The sequence below is a fragment of the Diadema setosum genome, chromosome 12, assembly GCF_964275005.1.
Source record: "Diadema setosum chromosome 12, eeDiaSeto1, whole genome shotgun sequence".
NCBI lineage: Eukaryota > Metazoa > Echinodermata > Echinoidea > Diadematoida > Diadematidae > Diadema > Diadema setosum.
In genome coordinates, this window is record NC_092696.1 from 10,501,997 (window position 1) to 10,526,244 (window position 24,248).

General features: G+C 38.3%; 1 protein-coding gene and 1 non-coding gene across 2 annotated transcripts; both read left to right on the forward strand.

The window, feature by feature from the left end:
• Positions 1 to 7,238: 7,238 nt before the first annotated feature.
• Positions 7,239 to 7,310, forward strand: Trnad-guc (transfer RNA aspartic acid (anticodon GUC)). Its single transcript has one exon. It is a non-coding gene; the product is annotated as a tRNA-Asp (tRNA).
• A 2,501-nt stretch (positions 7,311 to 9,811) lies between these two features.
• LOC140236027 (uncharacterized) lies at positions 9,812 to 22,057 on the forward strand. The gene is made up of 4 exons (XM_072316005.1): positions 9,812 to 9,942; positions 16,172 to 16,363; positions 19,304 to 19,565; positions 20,567 to 22,057. The coding sequence occupies exons 1-3, from the start codon at positions 9,937 to 9,939 to the stop codon at positions 19,550 to 19,552; spliced, it is 447 nt and encodes a 148-aa protein (XP_072172106.1). The 5' UTR covers positions 9,812 to 9,936; the 3' UTR covers positions 19,553 to 19,565; positions 20,567 to 22,057.
• The last annotated feature ends 2,191 nt before the right edge of the window (positions 22,058 to 24,248 follow it).

Consider the following 24,248-nt stretch of genomic DNA (forward strand, 5'->3'; position numbering starts at 1 on the left):
ATGATAATGGTGATGCTAATGATAATGGTGGTGATGATGCTATGATGATGAGTCTGTTGGCATTGATGATGGATGTGAAATACAGCCAACGAGTGTGCATATCGCTCCACGTAAATATGATGTAGTATCAAAGATTTGTGTCAAACGTAGCAAAATCACGACAGATTAGAAAAGACATTGAACTGTATCAGATATTTCAGTGGTCAGAGCTTAGCTTGTTGCTATTAAGTGGAGTTGTCATCAATGGCGACAGCCCATCCTCTGTTTTTACAGCTCAGTGTGTGGAAACGATACCTTTTTAAGTTTCATTGTTTAATAAGAATCATCCCCACCAGTGCTAGCTTATTATTGGGATTTGCCAGAAATGTGCATGGTGAGATGAAGAGTGAGTTGATGGCTGGGTTTGAAGTACAAAGAGCATCTGTAGCATTCGGATTTGAGGGGCTTCCTACTCTGGAAAGCAAAATTTTGTGGGCTCACTTTCTGCCAGCATTTAATGATTGAAAGATTGGCAGAGACAATATACCATACTATAATGGTGGAAATTTTTGTGCAACCAGAAACTAGCGCGAAAATAATAGCACACGAATGTTTTTTGCTTGCTGCATGTTCCAGAAGTTTATGTCTTGATTCCGCGTAATTAAAAACACGCGAAACTCTTCTTACCTGGCCAAGCGCAAAAAAAATATGTAGCGCGAAAAATATCTACTTTTACAGTATTCTGAATTATCGGGGGAGGTGGGGAGGGGACTTCCATATGAGAGCTGTTATTCAGAACATTGATTGAGAACAATCTTAACTTTCATGTTTTTGCTTCTGTATATTTTTGGTTGATGTTCCCTGATGATTGCGAAAAAACTAAAACTGCAGTGTGTGCAATCTCATATGAATCCAATAGACTTCAACAATAGCAGTGTTTTCGTTTTGCCTGGACAACATGTACAAAGATTCAACCAGCCATAGGAAATTTGACTAACTGTAGGTTTGCTGGTCGTGCGTGCAGCGACTCCACCTCTCCTGCTTTCGGCGGGAGATCTCCCGCCGAAAGCCCATTTTTGCAAAATCTCCCATTCTTCCGCTTGAGATTTAATTACTCCCGCCCTGGCTCTGTGTCTCCCGCTTGAAATGATTTCTTACTTGATAGTGTCATCGTATGTTGAATAAAAAGCAAACTAAGTCTGAGATAGCACAAGAGAGCATCTAGAACCTGGCCGCGAGGAACTTCGCGCTCATGATGTGGACGAAGCACTTCACACACATCAAGTTGGAGTCTCCAGTTTGCTAGGGGTTTCAGGTGGGAGAATCTCCAGATCAGAAGGTGCTTGGGGTTGGAGTGTGTGAGGACGACTGTAGTTCAAGATATTAGTAACAAACTTTTCAAGCAGTCTGTAAAGAGGCTATGATATCTTTTTTGTCACATTGTACGGTGTGTGCCATTCACATTTGTTTTCTTTTTCTTTTTCCCTTCAGTAGACCGTAGTTGGCAATTCCATTTTCCACCTAACAATTGCATCAGTAAGCTACAGTGTAGATGACAAAGTGAAATGCAATGTAAAGTTAGAAGCACCAAGTTGGTGTAATTGGCAATTCCATTGACCAATTGACAGTTGCACCAGTAAGCTAGGTGATGATATGAAACACAATGTAAAGTTAGAAGCACCAAGGAGGTGTACCTCCTGGGAAGTGCTCTTTTGTGTGCCTGATGTAGTTATTTTGTAGAGACACAGACAGACAGGGGTTTGCCTTTTTCACTCCATCGTAGCGGACGTCTACAAATGTCTAGAATGTTATGAGTAGAGAATGCACGATTTAAAGTTAGAAAGTCTTGAGCAGTTATGTCTTTATGGGGGGGGGGGGGTGGGGTGGTTGCACAAGACAGAAAAATCATAGTTTTTTGTTCATGCTCTATATTAATGTTTTGATATGCAAGATTTATTTATTCCGTAATGCATTCATTATTGTTGGCACAATACTCTTTCGTAGGCAAGATTACATTTCAATCATTGCCAGGAACAGCAGTCGTTGCTTTAGCATTTGTTATTAACGGGCATTTGCTTGTTTGTTTTTGGGTGTGAATATTAGCAAAATCAATTCGCCGGCGGTCATATTCATTGTGAATGTCTGTGTGCGAAGGGAAATCTTACAGGCTTGCATCATTGACTGCAGTACACTTTGGATTATTACAAGGGGAACTGTCAGTGTTTCAGGATATTGCTATTAAGTATTTTTGCTCTATTTTCCTTGTTGCTGTTAGTATTTTTGCAAGTATGTACTACATGATGGTCAGTGGCTTGAATACAATATAAACTATGATTTGTCCAGTGAGGTTGTACAGTTACGTCGGCTTTGACAATTGCTCATATGCCACTCGATTTCTGCCTTGAACAACATTTCTATACATGCATAAGTGAGCTTTCATTCGTTACTGTTTTTTTTTTTTTTTTTTAATATGACAATCCCCCTGACATGCATGTCCGCGCACAAAGCCTGTACAAGGTTTAGTCTTGTTCAAGGAGTTGCATTGTGTTTTTTTTTTTTTTTTTTTTTTTCATGGCATCCCAATGTCAATACTTGAGGTGATATTCATTCTCCACGGATATTTGCATGCACGACAGTTGTGTGTGTGTGTCTGTATGTGTGCGTACACAATCCATTCTTGACGATATTCTTACCTGTAGCAAATCATTATCCACGTGAATCATGGTTAAAGAATGAAAGGGATGAAAAAGAAATGGCAACAAATGAACTTTAGAGAGAGGACTGCAAAAATGTTTTAATCTTTGTGCACTTGTGTGGGCAACTAAATCTCTGATCACCACTCACAAGAAAAATAAAGATGCCTTTGGTATTGTCACAGGATACTCGTACATACAATGTAGTATATTGATGGCTGTACATCTATTTACAAGTTGTTGGTTTTTTTTTTTTCGTTTTTTTTTTTTTTTTTTTTTTTTTTTTTTGGGGGGGGGGGGGTTCGTATTTGTTTCAGACATTTGAATTAGCTTTCATTTCTTCTCTTTTTTGTCATCCCAAAAGTGTGACCTGCAAGATGAAAGATATTCCTTCGAGAGATACACATTTGTTAGAAAAGTGAATAAGCCGTGACTGAATTGATAAATTTGATGCAGAGTTTACACATTTACAGTGAGTTTGAAGTACTGTATGAGCTGAAATTTTCGCGTACAGATATTTTCGCGAATTGCTACTTGGAGGACACTTTCGCGTGTTGTTAATTTCACGGTTGTGAGGGTCTAATTGAACTTAGCCATTCGCGCGTTGTTATTTTCGCGGTTCAAAGGCGATTCGCGAAATTCGCAAAAATAAAACCACCGCGAAAATTTCAGCTTGTACAGTAATGACCCAGTAATGTTTTTCTTTTTTTTTTCACATGACTGGTGCGACCTTAGCAATGGGGATGGATGTAAAGGCTCTCTCCATGAAGCGGGTGGTTATCATTTCTTTCTCTTTTGTTTTTTGCACATTATTTTGAAAATGGCAGGGGGGGGGGGGTGAGAGAAGGATGGAATGGACCTACCACATTGCTAATGACAAATCAGGAGCTAGGTAGAATATGATAGACACCCCCCCCCCCCCCCCAAATCAGTGGCTCCCCTTTGGTACTGGTAGCACCTCAGCCAGCTTATGTTGACTTACTTTCAGCTACCCTCCTTTCATGGCTCTCTTTCGACATCTCCTATTTGGTCACCTATGTTTGATAGCCTGTGAGTGACCACCCCATCATGGAAGCCACTATGTGGTCACAACCACTTGCATGTACAAACCCCCCACCCCCTCCTATAGGGCACATTGATGGAATGTCGCAATTTTCAACATTTCATATGTGGTGTTTGCCTCCAGAATTCGGGTAAAAATCATGGTGGGGGGAATCAATAGTTAGAGCTGTGTAATATACCGAGTATTGTTTTGATCCCCCCCCCCCCCCCTTTTCAGATGTACTGGTACGTGTAGTGTATGAGGCATTTTATCAGTGGCCTTGCATTATAAGGTCAGGGCCCCATTTCATAAAAGATGTTAGGATGGCAACTCTTGCTGGAATGGGAAACTTCCCCATAGCAACCGGGAAGCTGGATTCTTGTCATTGCCGTGACAATTGCCATTCCAGCAAGAGTTGCTATCATATCAACTGTTATATGAAATGGAGCCCTGGTACACGTAAATCTATGATTTCAACGTTACACTGTTAGTAAATGCAGCAAAGTACTGGTAATGTGTTTCAGAGTCTCTAGGGTTTGTTTAAAGCCCCTACGAGGTTCTGTTGTTGTTTTTATTTATATTCATTACCTATTTTAGTGATGACTGCAATTCCGTAGAGTACTCTGTGAATCTACTCAACTTGGGAATTTGACATGGTCATCCGACTTACCAATGCAATTGTACAGCCAAATTTCTTGTATGTGCATACTCGTGGCCATGACCGGATATCTTGCTCTCATCTCTTGCATGAAAACCCCAGAATTATTTACTTATACACATGTAATTATGTCTCTCCATGTGCTAAAGTGGATGCAGGAAAATAACCTTTTTTGTTTGTTTTGTTTTGTTTTGTTTTGTTATGGTTTTTTGGTTTTGTTTTGTTTTATGAGGTTGTGGTGTTTGCTGTTATTGTTGTATAACATACAACTTTCTGAAGTGTAAACCATGTGCCCATAATATACATGCACTCTGGTGAAGAGAACTTGGTATGTGTAGTTGGAATGTCAGTATGAGCAATGAAAGGTAAAAAGTGTGTCAAAACTCTGTTGTTGTTTATGAAGAGAAATATTTGTCGTTTTTTGTTTGGTTGTTTGTTTTCATTGAATATTTCTCCATGATGGTGCAAGTTGTAATCAGCTGTTTAACATCTTGACTCGATTTGGTTGTGAAATATGTTGGTGGACTTACAGTTTCATACTCACTGTAGCAATACATGTTGATCAGAATTAAGCACGTTGTATAGATTATAAGTTCTGTGGACCCATGTTCATTACCATTAGTCCTACTCGTCTTTTCTTCTGTTTTTCCCCTCTTTCTCTCATTAAGGTCTCAAAACAGTTGAGTTACCTTTAGTTTTGTCATGTAATATTTCTTTTGTTGTTTTAAATATGTATGGTTATTGGAAATAATATATAGAAAGTTCTGTGAACGAATCAATTTTCCCCACAATGAAATGAATAAAATGAGGTATGTGCTGTAGTTAAAGGTGTGTCAGAGTTCTTTCATTCAATGTTTAACATGCTCAGTGTCAGACTAGATGCATGGAATGTGATGCTGAGGGTTAAGTCCCTACGAGCACTACAGAGCAGTTGAAAGATGATAATTCTCGGTATTGCCAGTGCACAGAAAATTCTGCGCGCGCTAAAAAGCCACGTCACAGATGCACTGTGGAATTCCTCGGTGCCATTGTCGCTTCCGGTTGTCTTGCTCATGTCTTCGTTCCCATGCAATTCAATGCAATTTTCGTCTACTTTTCTTTAGTTGCTGTTTGTTTGTTTTTTTCGCTTATTCAAATAAAAAAGAGTTTAACATTTAAAAATTGTACTGATTTGCAGTCACTAGAGTCATGGTTCACTACTTCAAGGCTTCAATGTGCTGGTCACATTATGGAAAGTGAAGAAATCTTCAACAAAAAATACACCTGGATAAAAACAGAGCGTGACCCGAGTGCATATGCAGCCTAAATTGGGCAAGTTTATCCCCTGAGCTATCTGTTAATGCATCTAATCGTCACTGTGTGCACGACACCTAGGTACGGTATTGGCAATACCGAGATCTCCTCCTGCCCATGAAACCAGCAGCATGGTATGTATGTGTGTGTATCGGTGTATGTATATTAAGGCCCATGCATAGATGAAATGTTACTACTGAAGTGTGGTTGATTGTACATTGTACAGATGCAGGTGCGCATGTGTGCATGTGCATGTGTATATGTGTGTGATTGTGAAATTGTACTGGTAAGGCACATATCGCCTTTCTTTTTTTTTTGGGGGGGGGGGGGGGTGGGGGATTTTAAACAGCTTTCTCAGGATAGCCCCAATGTCCATGGTTTTATTTTAGTTTTGTTTTTTTGCATGTTCACTTGTTCATTGTTATTGGTACCGGGTACCGGTATTGATACATTAACATTCAGAGGCATTCTTTGAGACAGCAGCATAACAGTATTGATTTTAGGCCTACATAGCCCTACACATGGAAGTCTAGGTTTAAGGTAGCCCAACCAGACCAGACATTCGCACGGCGTCCCCATGCACCAGTATGGCGCCCACGACACTTACGTACAGCAACAGGGCTGTGTGTAGTGAGGTTTAAGGTTTAAGAAAAAAAAAAAATCTTTCAGGATAATTTTTTTGTTGTATAATTATTTAACTGAAAGTGCTTTCTTCTGCCTATAGAGCATTACAAATACAAACTGTACATGAGTCATGTACTTGAGGAGATGACATTTATTCAATATCACAGCCATACAAGTAATGAGCAGAATCCCATTATTGGAAGCCATGTGTGTGTAACTTTACTCCATCACTTTACAATTGTAGTCTGCCATTGCATGATCTCTGTTTGCTTTTGAGACACCCTGTAATTGCCTATTTTCATATCGTAAGTCACTTTTAATGCAAAAATAAGTATAAAAGTATGCTATAGCCGTCATTTGCACCAATCTGCAACTGCCATATTTTTACTGTAGGGTGTGTGTGCTATTAATTATCACCCAAGCTCAGTAGTGCCTCCTCCCAATTTTGAGACATATCACAAAGTAAAGGATCTGGTCTCTGCCTATCACTCTAATCAGTATCACAACCTCCCTGGGTTTTATCTGAAGTTATACTAAGTATAATTTCCTCTGGGAATGTAGTAAACTCAGTGGAGAGAGAGAGAGAGAGAATGGTGCACCAACAGGGCCTGCGAGTCATACGAGTCCGTTGCGACATACGTAGATATGAGTATTTGGGACTATTAGAGAAGGTTACCCGAGGGTCGCTCGACTGCACCGCCAATGTATTGACAGCGCTTTATCCGAGCGAAATTCTCATACTAAGACAACGTTACACGGCTTTTTTTTTTTTTTTTTTTATTGTTGTGACGAAATACAGAATGCTCTTAACGCTGCCACAATGATGTATAATATGTTTGTCTAGGTTTCGCCATATCTTTTTCGATGGGGGTTTTTACGTAGTACAGCCGGCGCAGAGCGACGCCGGTGAGGATTGAAATTTATAAAATCACTTCACTTTCCATCCAAATCCTTGGTAGTATAGTGGTAAGTATCTCCGCCTGTCACGCGGAAGACCGGGGTTCGATTCCCCGCCAAGGAGGATACATTTTTTTCTTTTCTTTTGAGAAATCCTCTTCTTCTTCTTCTTCTTCCCCCCCCCCTTCTTTCCTTTTTCCTTCTTTCTTTTTAACTTCTCGTCTATCTTCCTTTTTTTTTGGGGGGGGGGGCGAAAATATTTGTGTGTACATCCCATGTAGGCTTATAGGCCTATAGATGTTGTGGGTATTATTTATTCTAACTGTACTTGGTAGGACTTATAATACTTGTTATGTCCAAGTGATAATGGCAAAGATGGTAAATAACAACAATGATAACAATGATGATAATAAATGAAATAAGTCATGATAACAATGCATGAATATTGAATCTTTTCTTCACATACGTTGAAATATATTTCTAATTGCTAATCATTATTCAGCGTAACGACCATCGAAAAATAATTATCACGTGATGCATGAACTTCGGTCTTACTATAACAAAATATTGAAGGATCATACGAAGGCACAATGCATAGAAGTAAGATAACAATGGGGCAAATAAAGAAAGCTTTGTGATTCAATTAAGTGCACATATTTTCAACTAGAAACAGTGAAGTTGATCACATCCGCAGCTCATGAACTTATGAGTGTGAATCATGCAGAGTATTTTTTTTTTTCGGGGGGTGGGGTGGGTGGGATGATTTAAAAGTGTCGTTAGTAACCTATGATTACAACAATATGACTTCAGAGAAGGTATACGGATTGCATAGGTGTGATCGACTGAAAGTGGGCAATACACAATGTAATTGAGTACAAAACCAAAATCGTGAATATTATTGTAAGCGGTGAGGAGTCACCATAATAATATACAATTGATATATATATATATATATATATATATTTTTTTTTTTTTTTTTTTGTCTGAAACCCGCGCTTCTCATTTTTTTTTTTTTTTTTAACCCGTCCCCCACTTTGGCTTCCGAGTTCAATTTTTTTTTTTTTTTTTTGAGGGCCAAGGCCTACAAAGCATTATTATTATGTAGGCCTATAGATCGAATTAATTTTTTCTTTATTTTGGGAAGACGTTGTGGCCCATTTGCGAGAGCTATAGCGGCCCATTGGTTGAGAAGTACTGACAGATCGATGTAACTATATATAATACAATATCGTGTGTAACTGATAATATTCAGGTAAAACTTTGTAATCCGAACCTGTCTTACCTTTTTTCTTTTCTTTCTTTCTTTTTAGTTATTTTTTAACAGAAACATATTTGTGTGTTTGATTTATTGTGATGTTTTATTAGTTGTTTTGTTTTGGATGTTTGTTTGTTTGTTTTTGTGTTTTGTTTTATTGTGTTATTTGTTTTGTTTTGTTTTTGTTTTTAAATAATGTTAAAGGGATGGTACAGTTATATTGGTGGAGATGAGAATTGGGCTTTTAACTTTTTGCGAGATACCAAGAAAACACTTATGAAATAGTACAGGGCTAACCATTTTAAGAGGAATTCAAAGTTTATTTCATGAAAATCGGGTTTGGAAGGACTGAAACATCCAAAAACAAAGTAAAACAAAGCCATCGTAATAAAGTGTGGGTCCCACACTAGAATCGCTCTGTTTTGGATACCTCAGCCATTTCAAAAACCAATTTTCATCAAATAAACGTTGAATTCCTCATGGAATTACATGCTCTTTCATATTTCATAAGAGGTTTCTCATTATCTCACCTAAAATGTGAATGTTAGAAACCTGAAATTAGGTCTCAACCAAAACTATATTATGATCCCTTTAAGAATGCACATCGGGAAGTACAGGACTGAATACTCCATCGCTTCTCATCTCTTTGTCTTTGCTCGACCTTCGGTTTTGTACTGAATTCTACAAGTAATTGTCATTATAGACTAATGATTTTCTGAAAAGACCGCTTCACGCGCAAATGCACCTAAATTTGATTATCATGCCACTCCCTTTTACAAATATTATCTAACCTATAACATACAGCGCGGAATGTTTACGACAAATTTGCTGCATTCGATGGGATATACAATTAGCCTGAACGGTTTACGATTTGAACCAGGGGCAGATCCGGGCCAATTCCGGGGGGGGGGGGGGGGGGGGGGGGTCACAAAATGAAATTAAAGGGGGGGCACCCCCTCCATTTTTTCTTTTTATTTCTTTTGTTTTAACAAAAAACAAAGGGGCGCGCCCGATGCGCCCTCGCCTGGATCCGCCACTGTGAACATTAAGCATAATTATTAATGATTGAGAAACAGAAAGAAATGATTAATACAAATGATTGATTTTGTGAGAGCAATAATGTCTGCTAAATGACTATAAAGTATACACTCTCATGATCAAATTTGTCAAAATCGGCGATGACGTAAACGTACTGAGCGTGCTGTATAGGCCTAAACGCGCGAACCAGCAAAAAAAAAAAAAAAAAAGTAATGTGCGAAGAACCGCCCTTGTAATGTTGACGCGTGATAGCATGTGATGTGATTTTACACCGCAAGGATACGAAGTCCAAAGGTATTCCATTTCGCCTCAGTGGAGTACTCCTGTGTCGCAGTGCACCGTCTCTACTCGACTCCACGAAAAAAAAAAAAAAAATCGACTGCATCGAGTTCAGATTCTTGTTTTTTGCAGAATTTTATACACCAATTAGTTGGTAAATCTGAAAACGCCTGACAAAATGCCGGTAAGTTTTCAGTGTCCTATTCTTTTGTAATAGCCGTTCGTCGCTTTGTGTTTACTCTCCTGTTCGATACACAGACATTACGACATCTCTAACCCATGTACAACTACTGCGAAGAATAAGCGAAGAAAAGATCTGTTCAAAGAGCCCTCAACAATCTGTAGAGGGAATATAGGTTGCAACAATCATATAGGCCTGTACTGTGTATAAGTCTATATAGTCCAAGTGGCTGTAATCCTTACTGATCGCGTTGGCCACGCAACCCGAATATCTTTCATGGGTATAACAGTGTGTGTTCGTATACAACGCGTTCTTTGCATGAGAAATGAAAGTTGTTTGGTATGCCGTGATAATAGGAGCAAGAGGAAGTGTATGCGATTGCAACAGCGAGATTTAAGGAACAGTATGTCACATTTTATCATAATATCAACGTTAACGCTGAACGAGTGTTAAAACGAACTCCATGCAGGGTTCATGTCTGGCCAAACAGTGCATGTTGATTGCAGTCGATAACTCAATAATTTTGTTTAGATACTGTTGTCGTTGTGTCCCGAGAATTTTCATATATATATATATATATATATATATATTCTACTTTTCCATTCTTGCACGTAAGACCTTTGAGAGGCTTAACATCATTATTAGAATGTCTTGTAACAAATATATTTGTAGAGTACAAGTTGCGGTGGTATAGACCTAGTCATAATTCTATAGTAATATCATCAATCGTATATCATCAACTTTTAATATCATTATTATTATTATTATCATCATCATCATCATTGTCATTATGATGATGATTATTATCATCATCATCATAATTGTCATTATGATTTTTATTATCATCATTATTATCATCATCATCTTCATTGTCGTCAGCGTCGTCATTGTCATCATCATCGTTATTGCTGATTTTTTATGATTTTTTTAAATCTATTTTTGTAGGTAGGAACGACATTCTCTCAATACAGGGTTTGTATAAGAGCAATTCTTTTTGATAGTTAAGCTATAATGCAAGAGAGAGAGAAGGAGAGAGAAGAAAGGAAGAAAAAAAAAGAGCAGCACAGAATTATTGAATTTTATCGCATATTTACCAGCTGAAAGAATGAGACAAGATTATTTTGTAGCATAAGTATAATCATTATGAATATCTAGCTTTGGAACATACATCAATTATTTCCGCAATATTTTCAAATTCCCAATATTTGTATCAACAATGATTATTTCTTCTATGGGATAACATCTCGTATAATTTATCGACAAAAAGTCAACCCATCGCCAGTGCGGGATTTCATCTTGTCCATTCATGGTGAATAACGTGTATGGGGGATTCCATAAAGCAATCATTATATATCCTTAATCCCAAATAGAATACGGGTTAAACGACCTGAATATTGTATAACTGCAGTGCAAATTGTTGTGTAGCTAATGATGTTTTCAGAAAAAAAGAATGTGTGGCTGGTACTTATCGTTCTTTGGTACGAAGGGGAGTCACTCTGTCATCGGTCAGTTTTCGGTGCTGTCATTTTGGGCATGGTGAATAGCAATATATACCCAGTGGCGTATCTAGGGGGGGGCAAGGGGGGCACGTGCCCCGGGCGCCACTCCTTGGGGGCGCAAAAAAAACGAAAAAAAAAACGAAGAAGAAGAAAAAAAAAAGAAGAAAAAACGAAAAGAAGAAAAAGAAAAAGAAAAAGAAAAAAACTCGCCCGGAAGAGGGGGGGGGGGGGCAGAAAACCAAATCAAACAAGATAAAAACAAAACATGATGATGACGCGGACAAAATGACAATGTTTATTGTGTTCACACAAAAATTCCATGTTCTGTGAGAGGAAATACGAACATTTTCGGCTCGCTCGCCAAAATGTATATAAAAAAGAAGGTAAGAACAAAACGTGATGATGACAAAATGACAGTGTCTATTGTGTTCACATATGTCATTTTACATTTAGCAGGCAAAATGTTTCACGGAGCAGCGGCAGCAATTTCTTTCGTTCTGAAGCGATCGCCAATTGGATCAAAAGAATTAGGCGCCAACGGTTTCGAACATACGGGGGGGGGGGTGCGCAAAAAAACCGCGAATCAAACAAGATAATAACAAAACGTAATGATGACGCGGAATTATACAAATTTCGGCTCACTCGCTCGTACTAATTTAGAGTATTTTTTTCAAGTCCTCATTTTGTTGGTATAAATCGTTATCTATAAGGCCGTCACTATATCTTGATTAGAATTGTAAGATTTAATAAGCAAAAAATGACAAGAGTTTCATGATTTGTAAGCTGAAATACAAAAATTTTCGGCTCTCTCGCTGCGCTCGCTCGCCAAAATTTGTATTTAAAAAAAGAGAAGAGGAGAAGGGGGGCGCAAAAAAAATCAAAAAAGATAAGAAAAAAACGTAATGATGACGCAGAAATATACAAATTTCGGCTCACTCGTTCGTACTAATTTAGAGTATTTTTTTAAGTCCTCAGTTTGTTGCGGTCGTCACTATAATTGTGAGATTTAATAAGCAAATAATGACAAGAATTCCATGTTTTGTGAGCTGAAATACAAAAATTTTCGGCTCGCTCGCTGCGCTCGCTCGCCACAATTTATAAAAAGAAAGATAAGAACAATACGTGGTGATGACGAGGACATATACAAATTTCAGCTCACTCGCGCGCACTAATTTAGATTATCTTTTTAAAGTCCTCAGTTTTTTTGGTATAAATCGTTATCTATAAGGCCGTCACTATGATTAGAATTGTAAGATTTGGTAAGCAAAATATGACAAGAATTCCATGCTTTGTAAGCTGAAATACAAAAATTTTCGGCTCGCTCGCTGCGCTCGCTCGCCAAAATTTATCAAAATTCATTACATTTAAATTACTCTCAAAAGATCCCTTTTAAGTGCTTGAAAAAGCATCATGTGGACTTTGTTTAAAGTCCCTACCGGGATGGGGTTGGGGTTGAACACTTTTTCAGAAATTAAGGGCGCAATTTTCGTGCTTGCCCCGGGCGCCGTTTTCCCTAGATACGCCACTGTATATACCTTTCATGAAATGAATTAATCTAATCACGGTAAATATAGATAGAGGATATGGAAGAGGAAAGTACACACGACTGGCCCGAATCGATACAGAACTGGTCTTGTGACTTTTCAAAACTAACTAACCGGGAAATACGTATTTCTGGAAACAGGCGTTATGGTATATTATTATCTCACACTGTATTGCACAACAGTGGGGAGCATGATGAATACAAACCACACATCTTGGATCATCACTAAAAACTGTTAAACGAAGTGAAAGATAATCTTACAGCAGGGACAGCCTCTGCATGGTACAAGATAAATTCGAAATAACCATTTGTTACGATGCCTTTAAACTCTGAACACATGCACATAAAGTACTGTTGTAGACAACACGAAACAGTGTATAATGACCTCAACAATCAGCGTCTTTCAAAACGTCGACGCAATGATCATAAACGCCACATTCTTGCCCTGTACTCAGCTACTGAAAAATATGGCAAATCCTGTTTTTATCATTGTTATTTAGTTAATTCCAGAAGGTACTATATCGTTGTTATTCTTGATACGTATTGCTGTAAAAAAAGAAAAGAAAAAAAGAATAAATAAAAAAAAAATAAGAAAAAAAGTCTAGGTTCCCTCTGAAATGCCCCCAAAGCAGATAATAAGATAGCCGGTTCCGGTTAGTTTCATTGACCCAAGATAACCCGGCAGACTCCGGCTTAAAGTCTCCGATTCTATAGAAAATCAGAGAGTTTCTTAAACAAAAGGGATTGCAAATCAAACTGCCTTGCTTAGTCACCACAGCTGTATGCATTAATGGGATGGTAATAATTCCCCCATTGTCTGACAGATTATTATCGGTGGGAGTGGGCAAGTGGCTTCCATTAACAGATGTGTCTGAAAACTGACTTCGTGTAATTTTGTGACGAGCGGGGTAAAGAATGAACACTAGAGCGATATAAGCCCGATTGGTTGATATGCGGATTCGAAACTTATTTGTATGCTTGTCTATACGCGAGGCATACATGCAGCAGCGCCTGTATATGAGTCTTCTCTAATGATGACTGGGCAAACACTGCATGGCACAAAATAATGTATACTTTCGGTATTAGATAAGGGATTGAAGTCCAAGTGGAAACCAATATTGCCTTGCTGAGGAAGAAACTGAAAAATGAATGTAATTTAAACAGAAGTGGCCTAGCAAATCATGACGTTGCAATGAATTCTCAAACAGGATTAAAAGCGCGAATCGATTCACGCGGGCGACTATACTGCAGAAATCATGGTAATGAACCGAGTTGCTCAGTTATTTATATAGGCTAACTACAGAACCAAGTTGTTCAACTCGTTTTGAAGGTATTATTTACGTACAAGTTCGTTTCGAAAACAACCCATGAAGTTATGCAAGGAATTCATACATTACAATCATGTCGAACAACTGACAAATGTATACTTGGTATTCATAACATTTTCTTTGATGGAGAAAAAAAAATGAATTAGATTGAATTGTATATAAATAAAGAAAATGTATTTTGTACGGATTTTCATGAAACATAAACACACACACACACACACGCGCACACACACACACACACACCCACACACACACACACAAATATACAAAGGAAACGATGAAGAGATAGCTTTAAAAGTATTGTTGACTATAACTGCTAGATTTAAAGATTTAAAAAATGTAAAAAACAAAATGAACAACCTTCTAGGTAGAGTGAGATCTACTGAAGAGGGCAATTATAATACACATCATGAGTGAAAAAAGCGGGCTGTATAGAGACACTTGAGTTGTCACTACGTAGAAGAGTTGGATGGTAGACCGTAGAACAGTTCCATATATATATGAGAGATCTATAGATATATGCAGTGGGATCCCGTTTTATTGAAATCGTCCGTTCCAAGTGATTTTTTCTCGTTATATCCGGACTCTCGTTGTATCCGAACACGACTGTGATCTCAGAGAAGTGCAGAAGAGTTCGGGGAACAAAATCTGTTTTTACTGTGCACAGATCAGTGCCATCTAGCGTTGGGTTTAAACAAAAAAGAAGAGAAATCACGATGTTAGCTCAGTTCAGTTCAGTTCAGTTTGCTCCAGTTCGGTTCAGTTCAGTTCAATTCAGTTCAGTTTACTCCAGTTCAGTTCAGTTCAATTCGGTTCAGTTTACTCCAGTTCAGTTCAGTTCAATTCAGTTCAGTTCAGTTCAGTTCAGTTCAGTTCATTTTTCTCCATCGCAACAAAATCAATAGCAGTTACAGTGTACGTGAAAGTAAAGAATTTCAACGTAAGTAATCAATAGTAAAGGGAGGTAGGCCTATAAACATCATACTTTAGAAGGGGATCGTACAAACATAATGCTGATAAATAGTTGATAAGAGGATGGAGATGGGGGACCCACTGAAAAGCCGACATTCCGACATTCATCAAATAATGTTCAAAGACAGGTATAAGGAAAGGGGTGGGGGCAAATGGAAATGTGTAATTAACCAAAATGTTATTTCTGGACAAAAAAAAAAAAGAATATTAGGTTTGATTTAATCCATCTGGAAACAGGACGAAGTCCCCCAGGAAATTCTGATTAGTAACATGAAATAATATTTAAAAAAAAAAAAAGGTTTATAGAAATCGTGTCATTCAATTCCAAAGAGTGTGGAGGTTTTATAGCTTAGCACAGACGCCACAGTCATGATAAAGGAAGGGAGAGGCAAATTCAGTAAACATGATATTGAAAGTTTTTTTTTTTAATTTTTTTATTTGTGTATGGAAAGGAGAGTACATCATCGCCTTAAGCATGTGACTTTGACATTACGATTTCATTTTACAATATACTGATATTACGATTTCATGAATAATGAGAGAGTTTCATCGCAACTGATAGGATAGGTGCCATTTTTAAACAATAATATTTGAATAAATTCATCATTGCTATAGCAAAATGAAACCTTTCCAGTGATACCTCACTTGTAACGTGACATGGAATATTATTGAAGTTAAGATTGAATAAATACCGTATTGTTTTATTGTTTTCTTCATCTTTTAGCAGATTTACTGGCGAATCTCGACTTTTGAAGAGTGGAATTGCTCGTTTTGTAATAAAATTCTTCACACCATGATTCTTTAAGACCTTAAGACTTCCTGAATTATTTTCATTCTTCGTCCGATTAGTCATTTTTTTTTTTAAATACTAATGTGCTTTTCTTCTGCAGTTCGGACATCATCACCACCATCACCACCACCACCACCCTCCCCGCCACCACCACCCGCATCACCACCACCACCATCCCGGCGTCGGCGTCGGAGTCGGCCTGGTAGCCGGAGCTGCTCTAGCGGCAGCCGCCACGTCTCGACCAAAGCCCGCACCGCCTAGGACCGTGGTGAAAGAAGAAAAAACCGTTGTGGTAAGTTGGACTCAGTCTCGAATCGGTGTAGGCCTATACTTCACAGCCGCGTCAAGTGAAGTGACGGGATCTTGGCGTGATTTACAGATTTGTGGAAAAACGAAGACCAAAAACAGCAAACAAACAAGGCAAAATCAGACATAGTAACTCAGAAAATAGTAGAGGGCTGTTATTGGCAAGGCTCTTGTAAGCAACTGTATTATGTTCTAAACAACTGTACTTATGCAAAATAGGCTCTATATTCAGTAGTAGTACTGTAGACAAAATAGGGCAAATAGGGATGGTGTATAGTTTTAATTGAGATGGGTTTCAGGTCTCCACCTTTTTTGTGAAAAAACGAGAAACCTCTTATGGAAATCAATATAAAGAACATATAGTTCTAGGAGAAATTCAGCTTATTTGATGAAAATTGGGTTTGAAATGGCAGAGATATCCAAACACAAATAGGTCCTGATAAAAGATTGGACCCACCTTTTACAAGGATCCCTCTGTTTTATACGTTGTTTTCGGATATCTCATCCGTTTCGACACCGATTTCCATTAATAAGCTTCGAATTTTTCGCAGAATTGTTTGCTCTATATGATATTTCATAAGTGGTTTCCAATTATCTAACAAGAGCACACACACACACACACACACACACACCAAAACCCACTACCAAACGTGTGAATTTCTGAGGTTTCTAATCCGAGATTATTCTCGTCAAAGTGACCGGGGGAGGGGTTCTGTCGACCACAAAACAAAACAAAACCAAACAGCCCGTGCACCCTAAAAAAGAAAAGAAAAAAAAAAACGAAAAAAGAAGAAAACAACGAGCGCTACCCTTGACCCCTCCCCTCCCCCCTATATATAGGAACCTTTGTGTACCCCCTCCCCACCCTATAGGAACCTATAGGAACCTTTGTGCATTATATCACATCGGTGCTGTGTGTGTGTGTGTGTGTGTGTGTGTGTGTGTGTGTGTGTGTTTTGAACGCTTTTCCCACTGGTATTATCAATCCAAAAGTACTCTAGTTTACATGTTGGTGAAAAGCATGAACTAATGTACATAGTTACAGGTGATAAGTGTCGGCCTATAGTATAACGTAAGTTTGTGCTAAATAAAGCTGAGATGCAATGACGCCATTTTGAACCGCCGTAAACATCTTTTTACTGTGGTTGGCACTTGCTACGTGAATTGAAACTATGACTATAGTCTAGATACAGCTCTACAGGGACCAGCACTTAATATGCCTTCACATTTGCATGGCATGTCCTCGTATATTATGTGCTGGTAATATAAGGTATCTTCTTACATCGATTTTATTGTTGTTAAATACAAACAATGGGAACAAAACAAAGCACAAGCATTTTACAGAGCATACAAAACCTCGAGACGTCTTTAGGTAAAACAACCAAAAGAAAGTGTTCTTTTATGCGTCAAGTCAGACTGCCGTCATTTGGACTTTCAGTCTACACTAACCTGTTGCCAATTTGCAATTCACCATTGAAATATAATCAATATCACTGCAAAGTATCTGTGACGCATACCATTCTAATCTCTGTGTTCTTTTGAAATGAATTTTCTGTTTAAGGTCTTTAACTCACTGAGTCATTATTAAAGGACAAGTCCACCTTCATACACAATGGTCATGTGGATTGAGTGAATGTTGCAATTTTAGTAGAACACAACAGTTGGGGGAAATTGAACAATCCTTTCAAAAGTAATGAATTTTTGAAGTTTCTGCGCGGTCACTGCTGGATGAGAAGACTTTAACTACAGTGTATGATGTCACATGCGTAGAACGATATAAGGAAAATATGAAGAGAATTTCACAAAATATTATTCTTTTAAAGAAAAAGTGCACATTCCCTTGATTTGGGAATGACATGTCAAGGATATTATTATTCCGCGTGCCTTCTGAAAGAGGCAAGTCAAGTGTTCTTTTATTATGCGAGAAAAGTGAAAATATGTTGAATTTTCTTTATATTTTCTATATCGTTCTACGTCATGTGACATCACTAAGCTTTAGTAGTCTCCTCGTTCAGCAGTGGCTGCGCAGAAACTTAAAAAATTCATAACCTTTGAACGGATTGTCCGATTTTCCTCAAACTCTCACTGATGTTTTCTATTGCTGCATTCACGCAATCCAAATGTCTATGAAGGTGGACTTGTCCTTTAAACACATACACTTTGTCATAGGTTTTATACGAATAATAATTCTTACAGATCTCAGTGTCTTTTGTTGTTGTTTCTGGTGTTTTTGTTTATCTTTGTCAGTATAACGCTATACGCTCTTAGCATAAAATTAAAGGGATGGTACAGTAGTGGTGGAGATGAGGATTGGGCTTTTAACTTTTTGCGAGATACCAAGAAACCACTTATGAAATAATACAGAGCATACCATTCTCAGAGGAATTCAAAGTCCATTTGATGAAAATCGGTTTTGGAATGACTGAGACATCTAAAAACAAAGTAAAGCAAAACGATTCTAATAAAAGCTGGGTCGCACCTTTTATTATAGGACTGCTCTGTTTTGAATATCTCAGCTATTTCAAAACCAATTTTTATTAAATAAACCGTGAATCCCTCTTAGAATTACATACTTTTTTCATATTTCAGAAGAAGTTTCTCATTATCTCTCTCGAAAAAAATGTGAGAAACCTGAAGTTTTATACGCCTCAACCAAAACCATACGATCCCGTTAAGCTGTGCTATAAGCCCGTCCAAGACAACCCTATTATACATTTATACTTTCTATAGAGACATTAAGGAATAGAGTGGGGCTTATAATTATTATCAATTATCTAAAAGTCTGAAGGGTCTCACTCGTCTCCCTGTCTACGTGTCTCTTTCTCTGAATAAAACAGACAAACAAACAAACAACATGTCATTGTAAGATTTTGAGGATACGGGAAAGATGTCATGATTATCACTCGGGATACATTGTATTTTGCAGTACGTGACAAACCCGACTCCGACTGCTGCCGCCTATCCAACCGGATCCCAGCCGCCTCCACCTCAGGGATACCCGTATCCACCGCAACCCTATCCGAACCCTCCCCCTCCTCAGGGCTACCCACCAACAAGCTATCCGAGTGCTCCTCCACCACCGGCCGGGTATCCGCAACCGCCTCCACCACAGGGGTATCCGCAACCACCTCCACCACAGGGGTATCCGTACCCACCACCCAGTTATCCGCAGTGAGGATACAAACGAGGTGATCCTCCGAAAGACGTTATAATAGGCCTACTGCTAGTACTGCAACTATGTGCATTTCAGAGGTTTTGCTGACGTTTGTCGTTATTTCGCCTCCCCGTCTGCACTCGTTATGATCTCTATACTCTGGCCACGGTCACACTGGCAAGACATCGCAAAGTTTACCTTTGCGATGTTTGATATTTCGATGTTTTGCCAGTGTGGCCGCAAACTTCCCGAAAAACTCAACACTCAAACTGCAAGGGGAAATTTCCCGGACGCCGCGGCCTAATTAGCTTCTCGTAGATACCATTATGTGCAATGCGAATCTACTGCGTAAAGTTTGTCACCTGACCAGTCCACCACCTGTTTGTGGGCTGTGCCTCCAATTAAAAAGCGCGTGTTCATTGTCACGTTTACTTGTGTCTTGTTACGTCACAATCACTAGCTGTCACAGGGCGCGCTTGCGTTCTTCTTTGTTGCGCGTGCGCACCAGTGACCCTAACTTTGAGAACCTTTACTGAAACTTCGCGAATTTTGGCTGCATGCAGTGTGGACGGCTGAGCTAACTTCGCAAGGACTTCTCGAAGTTAAACTTTGCGATGTTTTACCAGTGTGACGAAACACGAACGAAATTTTGCTTCAGATTTGAAAGGCAGTACAAAATGATATAATAACGATAATGCAGAATATGACATAATGCCATTACAAAAACCCGCATTAATGTCATTTCGAGGTATATCAATGGCTGTTGCTTGTGTTGTTCTATTTCATTTTGTTTTGATGAGTTTTGTTTGTTTTGACCTCTTATCTGATGTATTAATTGGGTGTACCCAACAGTAAATCCTTTTCCGTGCCATATCTGCACAAATTACAAAAACAAACCTGTCAGCAGCTAATTTATGGCACGCACAGGGTTGATTGAAATGTATAGCTTACTCATAAGGATCTCTTGAAATGTCAATTTGTATTTTCCGGTCCATAACATTAATCCCATTCTTATCATTTTTCTTAATTTCTCAGGTGAACTTTGAACCTCACCCGAAGCGCCGAGCACTGCACAGAAGTGAAGGCTGTCCGTGGGTCGCCGGGACCAGCTGGCGTGATAATGTAAACATCTTTCAAATAGATACAACAGAACAAAACATAAGAGAAAAGGAGACAGTACATGACGGAATGAAAGATGCTTTCAAAACCTAAATTCTGTAGATTTGTACATTAGCACTCCTCTCCCTCTCTTTCTTTCTTTCCATCATTTTCTTTCTCTTCCTTTTCCCATCTCTTTCTCTTCGTCTCTTCGTCATATATGAATAAAAGTTTCATAATATTACAGTCTCACTGAATCCTTCAAATTATATTAATAAATTAATATTATAGTTATGCTCCACCTCCTCTCTATTTCTCTCATGTTGTGCCTTTTTTACCTGCGTATACACCATGAATAATTCTCCTGACAAAGTTATGATAACAAGACAAATTAAATCGACTTGAAAAAAAAAAAAAAACGATGTGGAACCGCTCTCTGTATATCAATATACATCGATCATCTCCTTTGCCTGATTATCTGTCAATAATGACATAATTATTGCGATGAATGAAAAAAAAAAAAAACCCACACCAACAGGGGGTACCATGATCAACATCCATTGTAACATAGTATCGATTCGCTGTATAAAGATTACTCTTTACATGTATTTTCCGTGTTTAAAAAATGAATTTCTGCGGATAATTCTTCATTTATTGGTTTTGCAGCTATTTTCATGAACATACATTTTACAAAGAAAATTATTATTCAAGATAATGTGAAAGTACTATGTTGCAGTTGTGTTGTAAATAATTCTATACATTTTATGATTGCTAATTTCCGTACTTTTTCGATACGACTAGATCTACCAGTCACGATGTGTCGACGTTGGTATAGTATAATCTTAATGTATCTCCAATATTTGACATGTTGCTAATTGTAAGGATCATAATTTCTTGTATCATAAATTGCTGGTTTTAAGAATTCCTCGGATAGGGGATTATTACATTCATGCTGCTATAGCTTTAAACGTATCTAGTTGTATTTAAGAATAATTATATATAAATCATGTTACGTCGGGACAATATGTATTGTTATGTTACAGGCTGTATGATTATGTATGTTTAGGTTTTACGAGTTTAGCTCAGTTTCACTTTATTGAACGCGGCTATAGTCTGTGTCAATATGCCTGTACCATTATCGCTTCCCAGCATGTGCTGGCAAATGGTCTGGAAACCAAACTAGTGCGGCTATACTGCAAATAGTGTATGTCGATATGATGCTTATACGAAGGCTATGGCATGGAATATGGAATGCCTTATAGTGTATCTGATTTAGTTGATTCGAAACAGGGAGCTCAAGATTTAGAGTCCGCTGTCTGTCCGCTGAATCACACAGGTTTTTTTTTTATCTTTTTCTTTGTTTGTTGTTGTTTTTTTTTTTGGCAATTCGCTTGTTCATTTCATTTGATTGAATAATAAATGCTATTACAGAGTACCAATCATTTCATTCTCGTTTTCGATGTAATGATTGTGTGTCCCATGACGCAAAGAACAATATCAACGATAGACCTGATTATTAACGACTAGCTCACTATAATCGTTGTATCATTTTATGGTCCGTATTCTTCATTGTCGTTCCTTAATTGGGGAAATGACATCAAATCTTATGTTGAATTGCATTATCATTTTGGCATTTCTTCACAGGCCTAAATATAGATATTAACCATGTGCATCAAACTGACTATTATAGGTTAGCCCCGAAAACTTTCAGGAATTTTGGTAAGAATCAATACGAAATCCACGCTTTCTTTGAAAAGGTCATAAATCCAACACTTTGCTTTAAAAAAAAAAAAAATGGCCTACATCCACATTAAATTTATCTATCCTGTATCCTGATTGGCTAAAGCGAAGCCACCATTCCCTTTCGTGACCAATAAGAACTCAACACTCTGTGTAAGGGTGTTTTATGAAATCAATCATGCTATATCAGCCATATCAAGGATGATGAACAATGTTATGATGATGATGATTATGATGATGATGATAATGACGGTGATGATGATGATGATGGTAAAGAAGGTGAAGATGGTGAAGATGGTGATGATGACAGTGATGATGATGGTGGTGGTAGTACTGATGATGATAACGATAATGAAGAATAAACATGTTGATGTGGAAAATGTATGGTAAACCCTCTTATAAGAAGCATGTAATCGTTTAATGCATTATTTGGTAGAGATTGTTGCTATTTTGGGCAAGCTTCTAGCTTTCTGGTAATACGGACATGGTGGTGAATGTCGATAAGGTGCTGGCAATAAAGGCGGACCTCACTAAGGCATGAATGGCTGCTGAAGCTCAAATTTTGAATTGATTTTAGGTTGTTGTTATATCAGACAAGGTTTCTATAGCTATTATGTGAACAATTTAAGCAGTTAGTTTCTTGTTTTTTACCCCTATTCTTCCGATTTGTGCTGTTTTTATGCAAGGCATGCCGAGCTGGCCTTCTTTTCGCAGGACATTTTTGCCATAATTATTATGCGCTGCATGTAATCTATGTCACGCTATTTTAATACCTCTCCTTCTATCTAGTCAGTGATAAGGGGATAACTTTGATGGCGTCCCGTGCAAAAGCCCCTGCACCAGGGGGTCAAAGTATGACCCATTTCCATTTAAACATTAAGTTAAAGGGGTTGTATCTAAAGAACGAGGCTACATTATGGTTGACCGCCTAAGCGGAGGGGAGGGGACTAGACAGACATTGTTAAAAAGAAAAAAAAAAACTTGTTTGATATGGATTCAGAAGAAAGAGAGGGGGAGAGAGAAAGAAACACAATCAGACAGACATACCGGGAAGGAAAGAGAGAGCGAGAATCCATGAGAGCGAGAATCTATTGTTCGTGTTTTCACAAGTTGCCTTTTCTGCTTTGTAATATATGATATTATTCTCACAGTTTTAACCGGCTGTATAATGCAGCTGGAAGAGAAGCGGTTGCGATCACAAGTCATCTACATACATGTACTTGACCATTGCCTGCATGCTGCTGCAGCTGGCTAGAAGTGCGCCCGTGTAGCTGCTCACCACGCACCATCAATAGAATCATACATAGCGGCTACCGTCAGAGGGCGAAAGACACCTATAAAATACAAGTTAGAGCGTGCGGACTAGTCTTGCACGATTTCCTCAGACGCAGGCACATGTCATGATCAAGTAGTAGGCCCCATACATACTGGCATACTATGCAGTACTCTTTAAGGTCTTGGCACTGATACATGCTAGATACCAAAATCTATCCTTTGTCTCTCCGTCAATAGATGGCGCAATAAACCAGTCACCATGTCGACGGATACTTACTTTTGGGGTAGTCGACTTGACTGCATGTAACTGGTCTTATACTTTGGTAAATCGACTTGTTTGTTTTTTTTTTTTTTTAATGTCGCCAAAACGACATGCATTTTTTTATTTTTTTATTTTTTTTTAGAAGTCGACTTGGGTGGAAAATCTATGTGGCCATGGCGACAAATAAAAGTAAATAAATCGACATAGCAAGTTACTCTGGACTAGTCGACAAGATCGTGGAATGTTGATTATAATTAGAAATAAGGCGATTTATTTCTTGCCATGTTGTCAAGTCGAATCATTGCACTTCCGTAAGGGCGTATATGGAGCGAGCATGGAGTA

Bases quoted from the DNA above. Each gene is read 5' to 3' on its own strand.
- LOC140236027 (XM_072316005.1), top strand. The intron at 16,364-19,303 runs GTAAGTTGGACT...TGTATTTTGCAG, and splicing joins AAGAAGAAAAAACCGTTGTG to TACGTGACAAACCCGACTCC.